This window comes from Eleginops maclovinus, chromosome 15 (assembly GCF_036324505.1).
Source record: "Eleginops maclovinus isolate JMC-PN-2008 ecotype Puerto Natales chromosome 15, JC_Emac_rtc_rv5, whole genome shotgun sequence".
NCBI lineage: Eukaryota > Metazoa > Chordata > Actinopteri > Perciformes > Eleginopidae > Eleginops > Eleginops maclovinus.
The window spans coordinates 5,963,804-5,982,655 of NC_086363.1; the positions used below are offsets into that span (position 1 = coordinate 5,963,804).

General features: G+C 43.2%; 1 protein-coding gene across 3 annotated transcripts in view; it reads left to right on the plus strand.

Moving 5' to 3' along the window:
* fut8b (fucosyltransferase 8b (alpha (1,6) fucosyltransferase)) overlaps positions 1–18,852 on the plus strand; it is a 75,780-nt gene that overhangs the window by 37,113 nt on the left and 19,815 nt on the right. For all 3 annotated transcript variants that reach the window (XM_063901367.1, XM_063901368.1, XM_063901369.1), the window contains exons 2-4: positions 4,438–5,043; positions 13,698–13,816; positions 14,789–14,951. In XM_063901367.1, the coding sequence (XP_063757437.1) occupies positions 4,841–5,043; positions 13,698–13,816; positions 14,789–14,951 (485 nt within the window). In that variant the 5' untranslated portion in view covers positions 4,438–4,840. The remainder of the gene's footprint in view (positions 1–4,437; positions 5,044–13,697; positions 13,817–14,788; positions 14,952–18,852) is intronic.

Sequence of the window (18,852 nt, forward strand, 5' to 3'; positions counted from 1 at the left end):
CCTGATCCATTTATTTGCAGACTGGTACTTCTATTTGGAATGTGTCAGCCCCCTGTCACTAATGCGATCCAATACTTTGTAACTGGGTTAGAGGCTAAAAGGTCGCTGGATTGACCCTCCGGACCAGCTGAGAAAATAGCAGGAGAAGCTGCTCTGTGGCCATTTATAGGAAAATGTGTGTGTGCACCAAACAGCTTTCAGTTGGAAATGAGGCAAGCTTTATGGCTATAAAGACGACTTTCACCATCCCTGGATAAATAGTGGTTAGAGATTGCTGCCAGAATCTAAGTTAATTCTTTTTCTGTTGTCCAAAACACCTGCAAGCTGCTTCCTCTGTTGTGCTCATTAGCTAAAATTAGCTGTACGACATTGCAACTCAAATGAGTCTTATGCTGGGATAGAAGATGTATTTTAAACATGTTTTCTTTAGTTAAGGCAAAAAATAATAGCTGCCGTCCAATCGTTAAGCTATGGATGCTTTTGATGCCACTATGCATTTATTCCTGATGTTTTCCACACAAACACATGTCCTGTCTCGTCCAGCGCGCGACATGCCTTTACATGTAATACATCTTGCTGCATATTCCCCTTAGGGTCGCCCAAAGCCACACACGGAAACACACTCACCTGCACCAATATGGATGAGTAGCGAACAAGCTTGAGTAGTGTTGGTGTAATAGAAGCCGTTCTCAACCAAGCCACATGTATTATTCAACGGTGGACCTCATGCCGGTGCTCATTGCCCCAGAGAGCGGAGCCTTGATGGATGACCTCTGCTGCGGCCTGAGTCACGTTGAAGATTAACCAGCAGGACTGAAAGCAGGTCATCTCTGCTGACCCCTCAGGCTCCGGCCTGTTGCTGCAGCACAGGGGCCGATTCGTGACAGCAGTGACAGTCCGCCCCGCAGAGCCTCATGCACCACGCCAGCCTTTACCGTGAGAAGCAACCCTCTGTTGCCGTGGCAGCAAGGTGAAGGGCATTGTGGGGAAAGGATGATTTTTTAAATACAAGGTTGAGAGGAAGATTTGGGGCGTGTGTGTAACTGGAGCAGACCATTTATGATCAGGGTAGGCCAATTTGTTCCTTCTATTTCTAGAGTTGGACTTGAGCACAGAAGGAAAGAAAGCGGTAACATATTTAATATCGTCCAGAGTGGCTTAGAACTCACGGTCAGATTCAATTTTACTTGGACAGGGATGTTGGAGGAAGAAAGTTGAAAAAGTTGAGGCACTATATGGGCAATTTCTCTAAAATCCCTCTGTCAGCATATCTGTCACACAGTCCAATTTAGAAATGATTGTGCCCCAGTAGGGAACTTTTACTTATTTATTTAACTGACATTATTATAATTTTCATTATTGATGCCCCCTGTTCGTGGCGACTCGAGGGCAAATGTGAGAGGTTTGATAAAATGCAAAAATCTGCAGCGGTAATATCTCTCTGGTGGAATATTACACTGCAAGATCTTCATCAGTAGAATACATTGCAGAAGAGTATCCTTTTCTCTTTTAACAAGGCGTTCTATCAAAAGAAAGATCATGAATGTGTTTCTTCTCACCTTTGCCATTTAGTCACAGCCAAGGCTGAGCTGAAAGACTTGCTGAAAAGAAACTGGAAAACCTTCTGCCGTTTTCTGAAGCTATTCACTGGTTTTGATAATTGTCATAATATGCAGATAGTTAATTTCTGTTTGATTTTAATGCATAATTAACCTACATACTTGCAAGTCCTGTGAGGTAGAGCACATCTCTTTAATTATGATTATTGGGTCCTTCCAGTATTTAATAGCAAGCAGTTGATCTCAGGATCTGTTAGCTAACCTCTGAACAGAGCTCACATTCTGCTCTGCCATCTAGATTTAACATTGTGCAGATTTGCTGTATTTAATTGTACTTCACTGTACAGTATTTTAATCTTAGCTCCTGTTATTGTATATTTAATTGTATTTACATGTACATAGAATCCTGCATATGCTTTATCACTTAGCTTATTTTGTTTGTTTATTTTTCTGACCTGTATATACTTCATCTGCACTACTTCTAGACTGGTCTAACATAATACCTGCAATACCTTTACTCTAATTTAAACTACTCTGCACAATTTTTTATGTTATTATCTTTATTGTATTATTGTCCTAGGTCCTTTTATAGTATGCTGCATTGTCGGAGGAGCTCGGGATCTAAGATGTTCAGTGCCATAACTACACTGTAGCTGTCGTGCGTCTGACAATAAAAACCCTTGAACCTTGATGTGAGGGAAGCAGACTCTGAGGCCATTTTCACCAATCAAAAAACAATAGCTATGACCTTTAGTGGAAGCATGTGTTTTTGCTCCTTATTATTTGTGTTTTAACTTTGTAAAAGGATGTTCGCCTTTTTTATTTTAGGGATACTAAAGGGGCGCTCGAGCACATTAACAGTACACTAACATAATGTGCAATCACAACAGAACAGTTAAAAGTTAAAGATGATATACCCTGATTGTAGACACCAGTATGAATGCAGCTGTATTTCAGTTCCCATTAGACCTCTATAGCCTGGAGAAGGCCTTTGTTTTTATTATTTCATGCCATTTGTTTGGGTTTCTGCCCCAAAAATGCACTAAAAGAAGTCACAGTACAAAATAATACTGCCTGCATTTGTTCTATTTGTTATAGTCAGTTGTGTACAGCAATTTAAGCTTTTACCTCTCTCTTATCTGCTTTGATATCAGCCTCAGTATCCCATAAATGCCATTAACTGCATCACATTTTCAGTTCCTCAAAGTTCTGTTAGTATGCCAGAAAGACATTACTAGCTAAGCTTGACTTTCCAGTATAAGCCGAACAACTAGCTGGAAGTGTTATCTCAAATGTTTCCCCATATCTCCAGTTGCCTGCCACATCCAACAGTTTTATATTTATCAGTTTTAGTCCACTGAGCACAAACCTCATTATGGCTCCTCAAACACAGTGACAAGGGTTTTTGCAGCCTGCCTTTTAGTAAAGTCCCAGTCGTGCATTAGCTGGTGGAGTGCTACCCTCTCGCAGCTCTTATTTTCCATAATAAAACCCAGCTCAGCACATCTTTTGCTGCATACATAAAGAGGAGCCACCCTTGTGTCAGCCTAGGTTAGTCACAACAGGAGCACCAGCAAGGAAGGAACGTCTGCCCACACTTCAATAATCCCACATCAGTCAAAATTAAATAGAATAGATTGCACCTCATTGTTTCACTGATCTCAGCTGCTCAATCCTGGGCAGTCTCTATGGTATTACAGGGTGGCATGGCACCATTTATGTCCTACATATCCCTTATGCCGCCATGGTAAACATTGAGTGCCACTGTTAACCTAATTGTGTGCTGCCAGGCGAACCCCAGCAGGAACGCTTTCCTCTGTCTTGACTGTCACCAGCTGAGGCTCCAGAGATACTGCGACGTGTCAATCATCTTCACCCCACCACCAATCACATGCAGTCTAAAATGCTTGGCATTACTCCTGCGTTTCTGTGATGGTAGCACACATACACACAGACTCAGATTTTGTGCACTAAGACACACCTGCCAGTCTTCATCCCATCACACGACTAGTCTCAGTTGCGTGGCAGGGCTTTGTTGGGGGGGGTTGACAGCGAAGGTTGCTTCATAAACCCGCCACGCGTCCATCTCATCTCCCCCGCTGCTTTGGGATGAAGGGAAGTGATGATCCAGGGATTTTTCCGTTCCCTCTGCTCCATTAAGCTCACCATATCACCTTGACAATGTTGCAGTCTGTCACGGAGGCTACGGGCATGGCAGCGGGCTTTTGGGGAGGAGGAAAATGCTCGGGGAGAACTTTGTGGGATTTATCCGTTTCCAAACAAATCCATTAACCGCTGGGCTTAGTCGTGCTTTAACTCACAGTGAGGGAGAGAGTGTTGAATGTGGGTTGTGGTGGGCTGTGGTTGACGGTGCAGTATAGGGTGTTTAGAAAAAGAAAGCGATGTAATCTTGGCTGTGTGATAGCCTGTCTCGGAGTGCATGTAAGTGAGACTTTGGAAAGACTGCATGAATTTGTTTATGATGTGCAGGGCGTGGATAGTGGAACATCCCTGTCCTGCCTCGACAGCAATGCAGCATAGCTCAGGGACTGCACATCACTATGTAGATGCAAATTGCAATGTCATGCTGATGAATCCTGTAGGCTGCTGAGACAGGGTTATGCCGGGTCTGCAGCATCTTGGCTTCAACTGTCGCTCTGTCTGCCCTGCTCGCTGCTCTCTGTGTCTGTGTGGCGTTATGAGGCATGTCTAATGCTTTGCTCTTCAGGAGTATATCTGTCAAGCTGGATTGCTGCCCTCGCTTTTCCATGACTCTAATTTGCTTCTATTACAAACACAAGCACATAAAGTATTTGCAAGACAAAACTCTTTACAATAAACTCAACTAACCCCATGTCTTTATTTTATTTTTTTACAGGACACAACCCCAATAGAAGAAACCTGTGGGACTGGAGAGAAACTGCAAAGCGTTGTGGGACTAGCTGGTCAACACGGAGTTGGGTGGAGGGAAGGAGACATCAATCGGGCAGTGACATCAGAGCATGCTAGCCATGCTTTAGCACACGCCAGAAAGGCTGGTTGATTACTGGAGAAACACCTGCTGGCTTTTCTTACACGCTCCTGAGGCATAACACAACGCAGCTCCCTCACGTCTGTCATTTACTGTACGCCATCCCTGCAACCATGCAGATGCCAAGGTTGGCGCTGTGGCACTTGTGGTGACGGGGCACAGAGTGTGTGCGCACATCCGGCAGGCAGCCCAGTGGGTCGTGGGTGTACAGGCACACCAAGACGCATTTTTGGGTGGGCGAGGCTGCACCATGCGGCCCTGGGCGGGTTCATGGCGTTGGATTACCCTGGTGCTGTTGGCCTGGGGCACGCTCCTCTTCTACATTGGTGGTCACTTGGTGAGGGACAGCGAGCACCCGGAGCGCTCCAGCAGGGAGCTCTCCAAGATCCTGGCCAAGCTAGAGCGGCTCAAGCAGCAGAATGAAGACCTGCGGCGCATGGCCGAATCGCTCAGGTAACAACCTCCATGTTTTAGACCTAAGTTGATTTACTGGAACGGCACCAAACCTTTTTCTTATTTAAGTGTGTTGACACAAGTATCCTCCTTATTTGGTTGAACAATTCATATTATGTTTAATATACCTGAATAGCTCAGAGACACCTGAATATTCTGTCTGACTGCGCTGGAAACCAGTATACATGTGAACGCAGCAGTAACATTAGTCCATTTTTACTTCTATTTGCAAAAAAAACGTGGACTGAAGTTAATTGTGAGGTTTTATCTTTAGTGAAGTTAATGAATATTGCGTTTAACCCACATCCTCTAATGCCATCCAACTGAACTGTTTCCAGGATAATTCAAAAGCCCAAAAATTCTTTTTGGGATTCTTTTTTTTATGATCTGGCTGCCGTACAGGTAGTGTGGGTAGTATACAAATATTATATTAAACACTAATAATGGATAAATGATTCAAAAGAAGTCCAGGCATGCAGAAATGGAATAGGGTTCATTATTAACCATTGACTCTGAATAATAATAATAATGTGGCCTGGTTGTTAGTGAGTGAAAATATATACAACCCCAGCATATAAGGAAATGAATTGCCAGGATTTTCCTTTTCATATAAACATCATATCCTAAATGTCATTAAAACTCAGATAAAACAAAAAACAGATGTACTATTGTTTGAGTTACCTTACTTAATAAAAGGTAAGTGAGATCTTTTCATAAACCAACAGGAATAATCACCCCCTTCTTTGTGTATCAAACAGGAGCTTTAGAGTAGAGTTTCGATCTGTATTTGCAGTTCCAGCTTCAGCCAGTCAGTGAGACATCACTTTTTGAGGATTCCCAGGATTGAGCCATTACTGGACTTGTGGATCTGAGCAAACAAATGTTATGCGGCCCTTTTTGCTTTCCTGGTCAATGTGCTTTTGTTTGTGAAGTAAAAACTATGGTGCAATGCATCATCCTCCAAAGTTCCTGCAAAGTCCAGCAATTAAGAACAGCCTCTAGCTCACTAGTAGTCCAATCAGCATAATCTTACAAACCCCACAAAGTGGAAATGGGATGATTGTTTCTTTAGTTTTTGCTAATCAGCATATCATTAAATCAACATCTCGTGGCGTGTACAGTTTGGACCAAATGCCGCTTCAAAGTTTCATCAAAAGCTGATCAGTGGTGCCGGAGATGCTTTGTTTGACAGACAGATGGATGGACTGTCACACACCTCACCAGATTTCTCATTGTGTTATTTTGGCAGACAATAGCACATTGCACGAGCCCATTAACCACACAGCATCCGTCACACATTCGAGCTATGTGTTAGAGAGAGACAGATGGTTCTGCTCTTATCTCTGCATGCTGACAATGTTCCTCTTTGCACATAAATAATATGTGTACATCGGTGTTTGCTACTGAGCACATGCATGTGCAGGGAATGCAGCAGAGCTACATTAACAGGGAACTGGAGCTTCAGATGTTGCCTCTTCTGTGATATTCTGATTCACTTTGATGCTGGGCCCTCATCTGTGCACACAAACAGAAAAACACACGCGCACTCGTTGCTTCAAACAGCTGGTCCCTGATTAAATCCCTTGCTTTTGTAATTATTTAAAATTGGCTCAAAAACAAAGGTAGAATTCATGGCACAAAAACAAGTGCAGCTTTCAGTCGACCAGTGTCCAGATGGGTCCCCGACACACTGCGCGCTTGTTGCTTGTTATTGAGTTGGGTTGTTGATCTGGGACCGAGGCCTCCACAGTTGTTTACTGGGGCAGCGCTACATTGCCTTCTCAAGTCCCTCTGAGCTTCAGCCTCAGCTAAGTATCTGGCACAGGAAGCTGAAAGAAGGCAACTGGCTGACTGAGGTTAAGCTTTATGAGCTATCGACGGAAATTGCTTGGTTTGTGCTCTGTTTAACTTTGTGTCTTTCTTCCGCATGTGTGTGTCAGTGGCCTAGAAGAGAACTGCACCACCCTGTAGTCTCTTTTATCCTTATATTAGAGCCCTAATAGACGCAAAGAGGCTGTTAGCAAGCTGCCCATCAGAGCTGCCCATCATCCCTGTCACAGCCCCTCCCTTCTCATTTCATTGCCCCGTCCTGTTTCTGTCTTCTTCACCTTCCTCCTACTCATTCCCCTACCAAACTGCTGACAGAGGCATGGCGCCAAGCCAGACTCCGGCTCGCAGGATGTCACAGACTGACTGACTGACTATGTAACAACTCACTAGCTCGCTGATAGAATAGCTGACGGCATGCCTAACCCAATTCACTGACTTACTTTCTGAAGATTGGTACTACGAGTGTGAATCTCCGAGTGTTGCACAAGTAGCACGAGTCCTCTGCAAGCATCACGCTGTAATCCAACAATAAAGAGGGTTTCACCCAAAGCACCTAACCTTCACATTACTGCATTCATTCTTTATGAGAGGCCTCGGAGAGATTTGAACCCATAAAACTGACATTATAACACCTTTGTGTTGAGTTGTAGCGCAGAAGAAGCCCACTGCATTGAGATTGATTTATAGCTGAGAGTAGGATTAAACTTGGTTAGTGTCATCACAGCGGAGCAGTGCTGTGATGTGTAATACATTATTGGGCAGTGTTGTTCCATTCATCATGTACCTGAAGGCCTCTTGTTTACATTGTCTCATTTGCTTTACGATAGAGGGTAGTGTGCAGAGGCAGTTTGCACGGGATATTGATTTTTTGTATCGTAAATTGCATATTTGTGAAGCATCCAAGAGAGCATGAGGATACTTATTCAACCTGCTAAACGGATTCTTCGCACACTACCGATCATGGTTCACCTGCGTTTTGCTGACCGATCTATATTTTTTAGGATGTAATTGTGTGAAATGAATCAATCTATCAATCGCAGTTCAGATTATATTTTGCCTCACCTGGCTGGCCTACAGATCCACTCTGGTGAGTCGGTTATTCAGGCCGTTCCTGAGTGGTCTGAGTGACAGGCAGCAGGCCAACCTACCAATCACCCAGCAGCATTAATGAGAGGTGAGCACGGGGTCGACTTGCTCAGTCTGTCTGGCTCCGCCCTCTCTGCAGCTGTCAGTCACCTCGGGCAGGATGCCACGGCTCCTGCGGAGACAATGACACGCGCCGGCCTGATGGTGGGACATCGGAGTGAACGAGGGGGGAGAGTGACAGCTGGGCTGAGCGATGAGGACCTGATCGATCCCCCAGGCATGCCAACAGAGGGATGAAGGGAGGGCGGGGACGATGCAGAGGAGGGAAGCATGATGGATGGCATGAGGGCCGCACTAAGCAAAGAGCAGCAGGGAGGAAATGAGGACTAAGGGGATGAGAAGAGTCCACAGTGAACTGAAATCTTGTACGGTTTGCATATATCTGCCTCATTTGGGTCCCTATCGTTCAAGAAAAATGCAAATTCAAACTGTACAAACAGACATGCTTTAGTTTAGGGAGGTGAGGCCACTGTCCACCAACGTACCAGCAGACTGTAAGAGCACGCATTCGCTCTGTACTGGTTTTAACCCACTGCAGCCACACCAACCACATGCTGCCTCCGCTTCAAGACCTGAACTCCCATCGACCCCCGTCCGTCGCTCGGGCCCGGCGAGGGAAGAGCTACTACCACACATACACTGACTCCATTGTGGGAGCTGTCTGTGGTCAGGACATCTCTGTCAAGTAGGGCTCGGAGCTGAGCTGGCTCGCTCCGGGTGTACTGAGGCGATGAAGCATGTAGGGCAAGAATGCACCATTCAGAATCAGTTTAGTTGGGAGCAATAATGTTCGAGTCAGTGGAAATAACATGGGAACAGCAGAGGAAGGAGACGTCGAGGCAAGATTAACTGATTCGACACAATGCAGAAGTATTCTCACAAAGACTGGCATGTACTGTAGTGAAAACACAAAGAGGTATTCTGCAGTCTTACAATATATATGTGGAAAGCACTATTGCTATTATTATCCCTACAAGGATTCCGAGCAGTGGTAGTGGGTTTTTCATGGTAATGACAAGACTTTTCCGCCTATTTATAGTGTTTACTTGCCTTTTTCCCACTGGCACATTCCTGTGGTTTATTAGCTTGACTTATTGAAGTCAAGCGGTTTGTTTAACACAAAGTGAGTTTGCACGAAAGGCTGGAACAAGACAGTCCAGACGCTGGCGCATCACGGTGTGGTGATTCACACATGAGCATATACAAATGCAGAGTATGGGAACATCAAATGTTCTTTTATAATGTGAGGGCAAATAGCATTCATGTAGCCTGCTTTCATCTACACCTTCCAGAACACATCACCTCCCAGGTCAGCGCATATGTTTCCTTTTGAAGTCAAGCAGATTATATTCAATCTAGCCACAGAAATATGTATGCGCAGCAGTGCCACCCGGGCCTCCCCCGTTCAAACTGCGCTGCCCCGCCTTGCTCACCCCGTGAACTCCACGGTTACCGGGTGCGGGGGCAGGAGCCAATGGAGCAACAGCTGGGGTGCATTTCAGAGGAAACTGGGTTACATGCTGAACCTCACCTGCTCTCCGCCTAGGTGCTTAGTGCCAGTGGGTCTCATCACCCCCTGCTTTCATTGCTTGTCTTTCGCTCCACAGTATTCCCTGCCTCCCCCCTAGTCAGAGTTTTTCTAACATGTTACCTCTTCTGTAACATTTGATTAAGACGCTGTTGAATCCGGCTGCCTTGTCTAGTCTCCGCTTCAGGTCCTCTAGAGATACCGTCAGTAATCATTTGCGTATTTGTGCACGGTGTTTGCCTCCTTCCTGTTTGGGTGTGGGTTTTGATACCACTGAGTGTTTGGATGTATTTTATATCTTCATATCTTTGTTGGGGGAGCTTGTGCTTTCCCTGCACCAGCATTGTTGTCTCAGCAGTTTATGTCTCTTTGGAGCATGTTGAATAACCTCTGTGTCACGTCTCTACTCATTAGCTTCTGCCGGTGTGACCTATTTCCTCTGCCTTGTTCAGGAGATATCGTGTTGCTTTATGCTACAGTTTTAGCATAGCTTAAAGCCTCTGGGACATGATGTCACTTAGGAAATTGTCCTACTTCCTGTACAAGGGTGTTACCAGCAGGTTAGGGTGTGGCCTTTAGGAGAACCTGTTGAATAGTGTTTGAACAGAATTAGAAAAAAAAAGAGTAGGGTTCGAGTTAGGGTTATTGGAAAGAAATGCACCTGGGTCTTATTTCCAGAGATCTGTGTCAGGCAGCTGGCATGGGCTTTCACAGATTGTACAGAGAAAGAAAGCGTGACGTTAAGATATACATATAAATACCCATGATGCAAAGGAATTGAAAGGTTGATCCTCGCATAACGTAGGAGTTAACATAGCCTCCCTTCTTATCCTCCGTTATTTCCATGGCTTTGAAGCACAACGCTCAGTTAGTGCTCAGTGAAGTGGGAGGCCAGGGACCGAGGCTTGAACAGTCGGGGGGGGGGGGGGGTATAGCAGCGAGGAGGGCTGTGCAACTTTAAAAGTCTCATCTTTATGCCTGCCAGCGATTGATGTTCCTCACTCAGGGAGCAAATTGAGTTTGCATGGCTTGATGACTCATTAACATGGTCGCTGCAGCACTTGGCCAATGCCCCTGTGCATTCCAACATATTCCTTTTTAATAGTTTCATGTAGGGGAAGTGATTTGGTATAATGTTAGTGGCAACTCCTTTTTTCTCCTTGACTGATTTGATCTTTTTGTTCCGAGCATGTCGGAGTGCTCGTTTTGTGTTTTCATTACATGCTGTAGTTATTCATAGTTCATCGGCACAGAGCTGCAAAAATGTTTATTTATATCTGTGTATTTATTGGTGAGCCATAATTTACACTGAAAACACAGTTTTAACACAGATCAGTAAACATATGTGCACTTAAAGATGACTTATCACATTCATTTGAAAGGCATTTAATGAACTGAAAAGATTCCCAAACATCATTTAGACGATAATGAGCAACTTGGGCTGTTAATTTACTAAATCCTTTAATTATGATGCTTTTTGGGGGCCAAGCAGCGAAGCTGCAAGGCACCCCGAGTGTTTCTACCTTTTCTTATTATTCCCCTTCTTCTTCTTCTTCTTCTTCTGGCTAGGTTCTCTATGACAGCCCTTAGAACCATATGGTAAAAAGTTATTTGATTTGGCACACTGATTGGGGACAGTCCCATGATGCTTTTCACCAAGTTTCATGTCAGTGCTTTGGACGCTCTAGCGCCACCAACGGGGCAAAGTTGGAGTTGCATTTACGCACGTAACTTTTGAACTGTATGCCTGATTCTCAAAAATGATCCAGACGAGTTCAACGCACCCGATGATGTCAATTTCCGCCATAGTGGATTTTGCGCTATATGCGATTTTGTCAAAAACTTTAACAAGTTTTCACAGGCCACACATTTTGTCCAATGTTCATGAAAATTGGCACAGGTGATCTTCAGACCAGGCCTCACAAATCTATCTATATGGCGGTTTGATTTGCGAAAGCGTTTGCCCGTCACAGCCAATCGAAATCGGCGGCAAAGCCGCCAAACAGGAAGTGTTCAAATATCTCAGCAGCGCTTTGATGTATCTAAACCAAACTTGGTACATTAACTGGTCACCCAGTTCTTGGTAACTCCAAACATTTGTGCATCATTTGACCGCTTAGAGGCGCTGCAATAAGCAAAAATATGTTCTGCCTGATAATTCTTAATAAGTTTGCCTTAAACAAAAAATCATATGTCTGTTTATAGCCTACTGTGGGAGGTCCTAAGGCCGACGCATGGCAACTTGTCATGTCAGCCTAATTGATGCGGCCGCCATATTGGATTTAATTGAAAGGCTTTACATTTTTCCACAGTCCACAAATTTTGTCCAATTTACACCACATTTGCTTTTATATTTTCGTAACTGTTTGTCCGTCACGGCCTATGAAATTCAACACCAAAGCCGCCAAGACAGGAAGTCAAATCATTTTTCAGCCAATCTCTCATCAATTGACTTGAAACTTGCTGTGAGTGCTTACGGCCATGCCCTTGACATGATAACATCAAGTTGCCATGGCAATCTGGCCTTCTGGACTACTTGACCCCCTCATCTAGTTGTGCCAAGGGAATAATAGTTTTTATTTGCGACATATGCACATCATTTTTTACATTTATTTAGTATAATGTTATTAGTCCTACTTCACACTTATAAGAAACACTAGGACCATCATGGCTGGTGCAACACTATCAGAAAACAGTTTGAAAAATAATGAAAGGGGATTTCCAGTTTGGCTGCTGATCATTTTTCTGAGTAAAAAACAACACATTATGTTTAATCTTTTTACTGCCCTTGAACAGCTTTGATTAGTTGCATTTTTTATTTGCTAAAAGTTATTTTTAATCTCCTTTTCTTTTGACTAATGTAATTAACCAACTAAATTGAATAGCCATTACAGAGTAAAAATGGTGCAGCAATACATTACAACAGTCATTTTTAGAGCCATCAACCAAAGTCAAGAGAAAAACGAGTAATTTCCCTCTTTTTGTATCGTTGTTCAATCAAAGTCACAAAGAAACGGCGTTAAAAAACCACTTGTCTCCTTAATGTGACAGTTGGTAAATAGAATAGTCATTGGATAATGATCAGGATATAAGGCTTGGATGTATTGTTCTGGATCTCACAAAGAGGAAAAATTATTCAGTACTTTGTACATAATGTTGAGCTTAAAATAAATAAACGGGGACAGGGCTCCAAGAGGCTCCGCAGTCTAAGAAAGTCAGGAAGATTTTTCACTTTTGCACATTAAAGATGTCAGCTCTCCCAGCTCAACGAACTGCAATTTCTATGTCCAGAAACATCCAACTGGGAAGATACACTACAGACTTAGACTAAGTAGTTTGGGTTGGGATGACAAATGTTTTCAGTGCTTCTTGGAACTTAGCACCTTGTTAGTGACAATTAATACTAGTAGTGAAAAACCCTGCACATTTTTGCACTGCGGCTTCGGCACGGGCACATGGTTATGTTCTAACACTGGGGAGCGAACAACATAATTGCTTAGTGGTCTTGGCTCCCTCCCCAGAAAAATCCTACATTTCACACCTAAACTCCTTTAGATGTGTTAGATAAGGGGCCTAAGGTAGTAAAATCAGCAGGACTTATGCCAAATATTGATTGCCAACATACAGTTAAAAGAGCCAACTGTGTTTTGGTTTCTTCATGAGCTAACCTTAGCTGCGCTGTTGGAAATTTGGCCTATGTTGATTCAAAAATGGACAATACTTCTACCTGTTAGCTAATTTTTACTTTGGTCCATGGGTCAAACTGGTTTTATCGACATGGACAAGTCTATCTTTTCCTGCTTTAAAAAAAAAAGGATTGCATTAAAGCTAAATGGCATGCTTCTTACCTCTGTACACACTCTTCTGTAAACCGTGGTGTTCTTGCACCACTGCAGTCTTAGTACAATGTATATGAATCATTTTTTCCATTGGATTTATTTATTTACCGGGATGTTGTTTTGCAATTTCAGCGGATTTGTTTTGCTATGTAAAACTTTTTTGCAGTTATTTCCTTCTCTAATATCCTTTATTTGGAGATTATATCAAACTAAATTACAAAATAGTAATATAGAAATAAACCGTTTTTTCCTTCTATCAGTGTACACATGCTCACCCATCACCTCCCCCTCCTTGTGTCTCCCTCCTCCAGGATACCAGAGGGTCAGGCAGAAGCCGGGTCCCTGGCTGCGGGGAGACTGCGCTCCCTGGAGGACCAGCTAACCAGAGCCAAACAGAAGATCCACAGCTTTCAGAAACTAACTGGAGATGGTAAGCATGACAGGGCTATGTTAAAAGGTTGCAGGGAAGGATTTGGCACAGAGCTTGGAAATATGAAAGGATTGATTTTGATGGTCCGGGGGTTGACTATTTATGGTGTAAACCAGTCGACGGCTCTTGTGAGCTTTCGCTTGCAGCTGGAATCTCAGTCTAGTCCGGCTTTAAACTCGCTGTCGCTGAGCGGTGATGGTGGCAGAGATATGTGTGTGTATTTACCACTCTAAGCAGCAGTCAGAGGGGCAAGAGAACTGTCAGGTGAGTGGGGAAATGTGTGAATGAAGTAGAAGCTGTGTGAATGCCCCAATGACAGCTTAAAGGAGAGAAAAGAGACGGACAGAGAGAAAATAAAGGACACACATGCGTGGAGGGCAGCACAGGGTCATCCTTTCCATCTTGCCGCAGGGGGAGAAAAAGCTAAAAATACCCTCCAGCTTTTTTCCACTCAGAGAGGAGAGAAGAAAGAGTGTAAGATAGGGACGGTAAAAACAGGCTTCCCCTCTACACCACTTCCTTCTCCAGCTTGAGGCTGTCCTACCCTTTCCCTCAATTTTTTTGGGTTCTTGCCGCAGAAACCAGAGCAGTCAGCTGTGTTACTCCACATTGTTTGTCGGGCGGGGTGTAGAGTTCCTTCCTGTTGTTAGAAGTGTGTGAGAAAAGACATGAGCGCCACAAGGCAGGGACAACAGTGAACCATATTGAGGTCAAAGCAACACCTGGGGACACAAATAAAGGACAACATTTTAATAGTTATAATCCAAAACTTTGCTTTGTGACGTTACCTCCAATGCTCCCAGAGCTCATGACATCCTTTCTACATTGTCCCTCCAGCCGTGTTACCATTGATGCTTTGAAGTTAACGTCATCGATTCATTGTTTTAGATCATACCGGTGCCAGCAGAGTATCTTTGTTACATTTTGTTGCGAGCATTTCTCACGCACCTCTTCTCTCCCCCCTTCCAACAGGCCCTGGGCCCACACAGGAGGAGCTGCGGAGGACGGTGGAGAACGGCGTTAAGGAGTTCTGGTACTTTGTTCGCAGCGAGGTGAAGAAATTGGCCAACGCTGAGCTCAGCGAGAGGCAGAAGTATGCCGACACGCTCCTGCAGGACCTGGGACACCAGGAGAGGTGCGCATGGGGATTATTGAAATCTCAAAATGTGTTAAAATGATTTTAACGAAACCCATTACATCTATGGGAAAAAAAACTGATGCATGTTGTTCTTATGTCTGTCAAGGTTAGCTCCCTCTAAAGTCATTGACAGTTGCCTTTTGCAAACTCACCATACAATGAGCTTGTTTGTTTTCTCTGTGTGCTGTTTTCTTCAACTTAACAGACTCTCATCAAGGACACAAATTCCTCAAGGATTTATTCTATTATTATTTATAAACCCTTATGCTGTAGTTGTCCTAAAGACTGGTGTTGAAACTGATGTTCTGAAAAATCACTTACAGAGCTTCTTACCTGCCCACTTGGTATGCGGTACTCAGGCCTTGTTATTTAACCTCAATACTGATTGGAAGTGATTAAAACCCAGAGTATCAGACTCTCAAGTACACATAAATTGCCATTGAATGCTACAGTGTTTGTGTTCCTGAGTACGTTAGATTTCAGAAACTGCAGAAGTAATGAAACATTTGGAACATGTATCCATTGCTTTTTACATGTTAGCTGTTCTAAGCTCTTTGTGATCATGAAATATATTGAAAGAATAGTTTTGACAAATCTATCATTATCAAAAATTACTTTCAACCAGTCTGTGTTTCTACCATATCACATTCATACATTTTTTTTCTCATCTTTAAGTTTAAAAACCTAATCAGTCCACCAAAGGTCGATGTTGGTGGTGATAATGGTCTTCTGTATGAGACAAACCGCAGAATACAGTGTTTTTATCTGACGTCATTCAGTGTTGATTAAAACCTCAGTCTCCTGTTTACCAGCTCAGCCTACTGATGGTAAAAGATGACACAGTTGAAAGGAGAACTTTCAACTGAAAAAAGCAGCATTGGTGGGGGTTGCTAAGAAACAAAGGGCAAAGGTCATGGATGCACTGTCTTTGTCTGTTTGGCCAGCTTCCACACGGCTGAATGAAGTAAGGCCTGATGTCACAGAGCCAAGTGGTTCATTGTAATCCTGCTGAAGTGGCTTACAGGCCCCATTGTCTTACTCATTGCTGCCTAAGCAGCTTTCCAAAGACTGATTCTTCACCCCGTACACACACACGTACAGTCACAGACCTTCACTTGCATTCACTCTCCATCTGAGCCCCCCAGCTTTCTGTCGGTGTGCTGCAGGCAAAGGCTGCGAGAACAGCACAGAAAGGGGCAGAGGTGGAAAAAGCAGTAAAATGTCTGACTGGAATAAATGCCCCACTCTCTCGTTTAAATTCTGCTCGGGAAAAGGGGTGACGTCCTTGTCACTAACATTTCTCAACTATTATAAAAAATAAAGCACATTGAAAATGCAAATACTAACCCGCTGCCTTTTCAACCACGATCAGTGCGTTATGAAAGCTCTCAGTTTCACCAACTTTCACACCTGGTATGAAATCATGTGGTTAGCAGAAAGGGAAAAGCTCACACTGCTCAAAGTTCAAATGTCAGCAACAGGAAGTGAACACATCTGCATCTACAAAACAGTGCATACCAAAACTATTGAAGGTGTTTCTGTTATGTACAGTATTTGTTTGTAAAACACCACATCACAATGTCTGTTGATACCAACTCCAAGCTCAATCTCTTAAATTAAACAAAAATAATCTAATCAGTTTGAAGTTTGAAGGTTCTCAAAGCACTCCGGAAACTATGTGAGTGTTCAACCTCTACATTTCCATGATTACTTTGCAGACTGCTGATGGAAATGTTATGATATGAGTATCACAGTTTCACAAAAGCTCATGAATGGAAGTTTTAGCTTGAACCTATATTCGCATTAAACATTCACACACTTTAAACCCACAAGTGAAACTACAAACATATGTGTAGTAAATCTTATGCTGTCCCTCAGGGCGTTAATGCACTGATCTGCCATTCATCCTCTGCAGTCAACATGTGGAGGTCTCCTTGGGCAAGGTACCTTACCCCATTGCTCCGGTAGGCATATCAACGGTTTTGAAGAGCATGTGTCCTTGGGATTCAAGTGTCAGCTAAATAATATTAAAAACAAAGAAAGAAAGATGGAGAAAACTAGTATTTAAGAGAGTATTTCCCCAAATGTAGAGCTATTCCATAAATCAATCAAAACTGTATATTTTGCAACATAACACATAAGCCAGGGGTTTGGTTTCAAAGTTGGTAAACTCATGGTGACTCACATCTAACAGTCTGTTATAGGCCTCCTTTCTGGCCTTCCTCTGCTTTACATTTCCTGGTAAAATTGTCGTTGTAATGTAAGTCTGAAACTAGCCTTAGCCAATCAGAATCACCGGGGAAACCCACCCTCTTCACATATGCCTGTACACATTTTAGATACACAGGAGACCATACACACCCGCCCAAAACATAAAGCCTGTGAGGTGTTCCCGTTTGCTGCTGCAAAATCCCTTGTCCCTGATCCCTTGTCTGTATTTTGGGGATTTTGCAGACAGTCAGGTTAGCTTTTACTCCCCACAAAGGGGTGGTGATTGTTCCCCCATGTGCTTCTGGTAGAGAGTTTGACACCCATTCACACATTGCGGTTCCAGCTTCAACAGTTGAACAATGAGTAGTGATTCTGTCCTGTTTCTAGAGAAAGGCCCTGTTCACACTGTGGAGACGGGCCGTTTATCTGCTGTGTGTTTGTTATCTTTGCCTGCGCTACTGAATATATGCATAAGAACTCTCAGTCACACAGGATTTGACTGATTTGGGTCAAAGAAGTGAGTAATAAATTAAGCTTGCTTAAGTGTGTGTGCGAGATGTGTTTGCATCTGCCCTTAGCTGCAAGTATCAGAACTCTTCAGCATGTTTGTAAGTGGATGGTCACGATATCTGGCAGTGTGTGACTAGACACAAATTCGCTGTCAGAGGCGTGCAGATGGCAGACTTAATCCAAAACAGAGCTAAACAACCAGAAAGACGCAGTCGTCAGTCAGCTTGACAAAAACAACTCTTTTTTATTTTTTATAAACATCCTGAAAGCATTATGAGCCCTGGTAATGCTAACTCACAGTATGCCGCTAGCATCTGCTGCTGGATGTTTTATATCTTAAGCCCTACAGTATGTCATGTTGTGGGAACCTCACAATCTACCTGCTGGAGGGTTGTTGAATCACAGAAGTGAGGATAATAAATGTCTGTATGTGTATCCTGATTCGAAAAAAGAAAAACGGGTCCCAGACAGGATAGATATGCAAGTATTTTATGCAAGATGAATAAAATATGTAAGTTCACTTGGTCAAGATCATGCCAGCATAACTTGTAGCCATATTAAAGTAGAGGGGTGTGATATGGTGGTGCATGTCCTTTCATATTTTGATATTGATATGCGATGATATAACCGGGTGGGATGTCTGATTTTGGATGATCATGTTGATGTAAAAATCCTGTTTGTTCAAAATGTCCTGCTGATGGATTTGTGATGTCAGAGCAGTCTTATAAGAAAAACTGAATGTAAAACATCCTCTTAAATCTGAAAAGAAAAACCCTGAACCTAACATGTATAATTTACTAAAGAGAGCAGTATGATCAAAATGCAGTAACTCCAAACCGCCCGAAATAAAGGAAGAAAACCAACAGCATGCTTTATGCTTCACATATCAATCATTAGCATCTGTAGTCAGAAAGGGAAGCGACTCATGTCCTATATGTGTGTTTATCACATTTTGAATCTCACATTTAAACACATTTGTATATGTTTATGTTTGTGATACATCACGTGATTAGAGCTGATGGCATGTGCTCTCTGCTCTATGCAACATATTGACACACAGATCTGATTAGTATTGCTGTTTTTATATCGAGTCCAAACGCAGCCTTTGAAATGTGTTTGTATACATTTCTGTGTGTGAACTGAAAACCTGCCGATCGATCGGTGCGGTGCGTTGAAT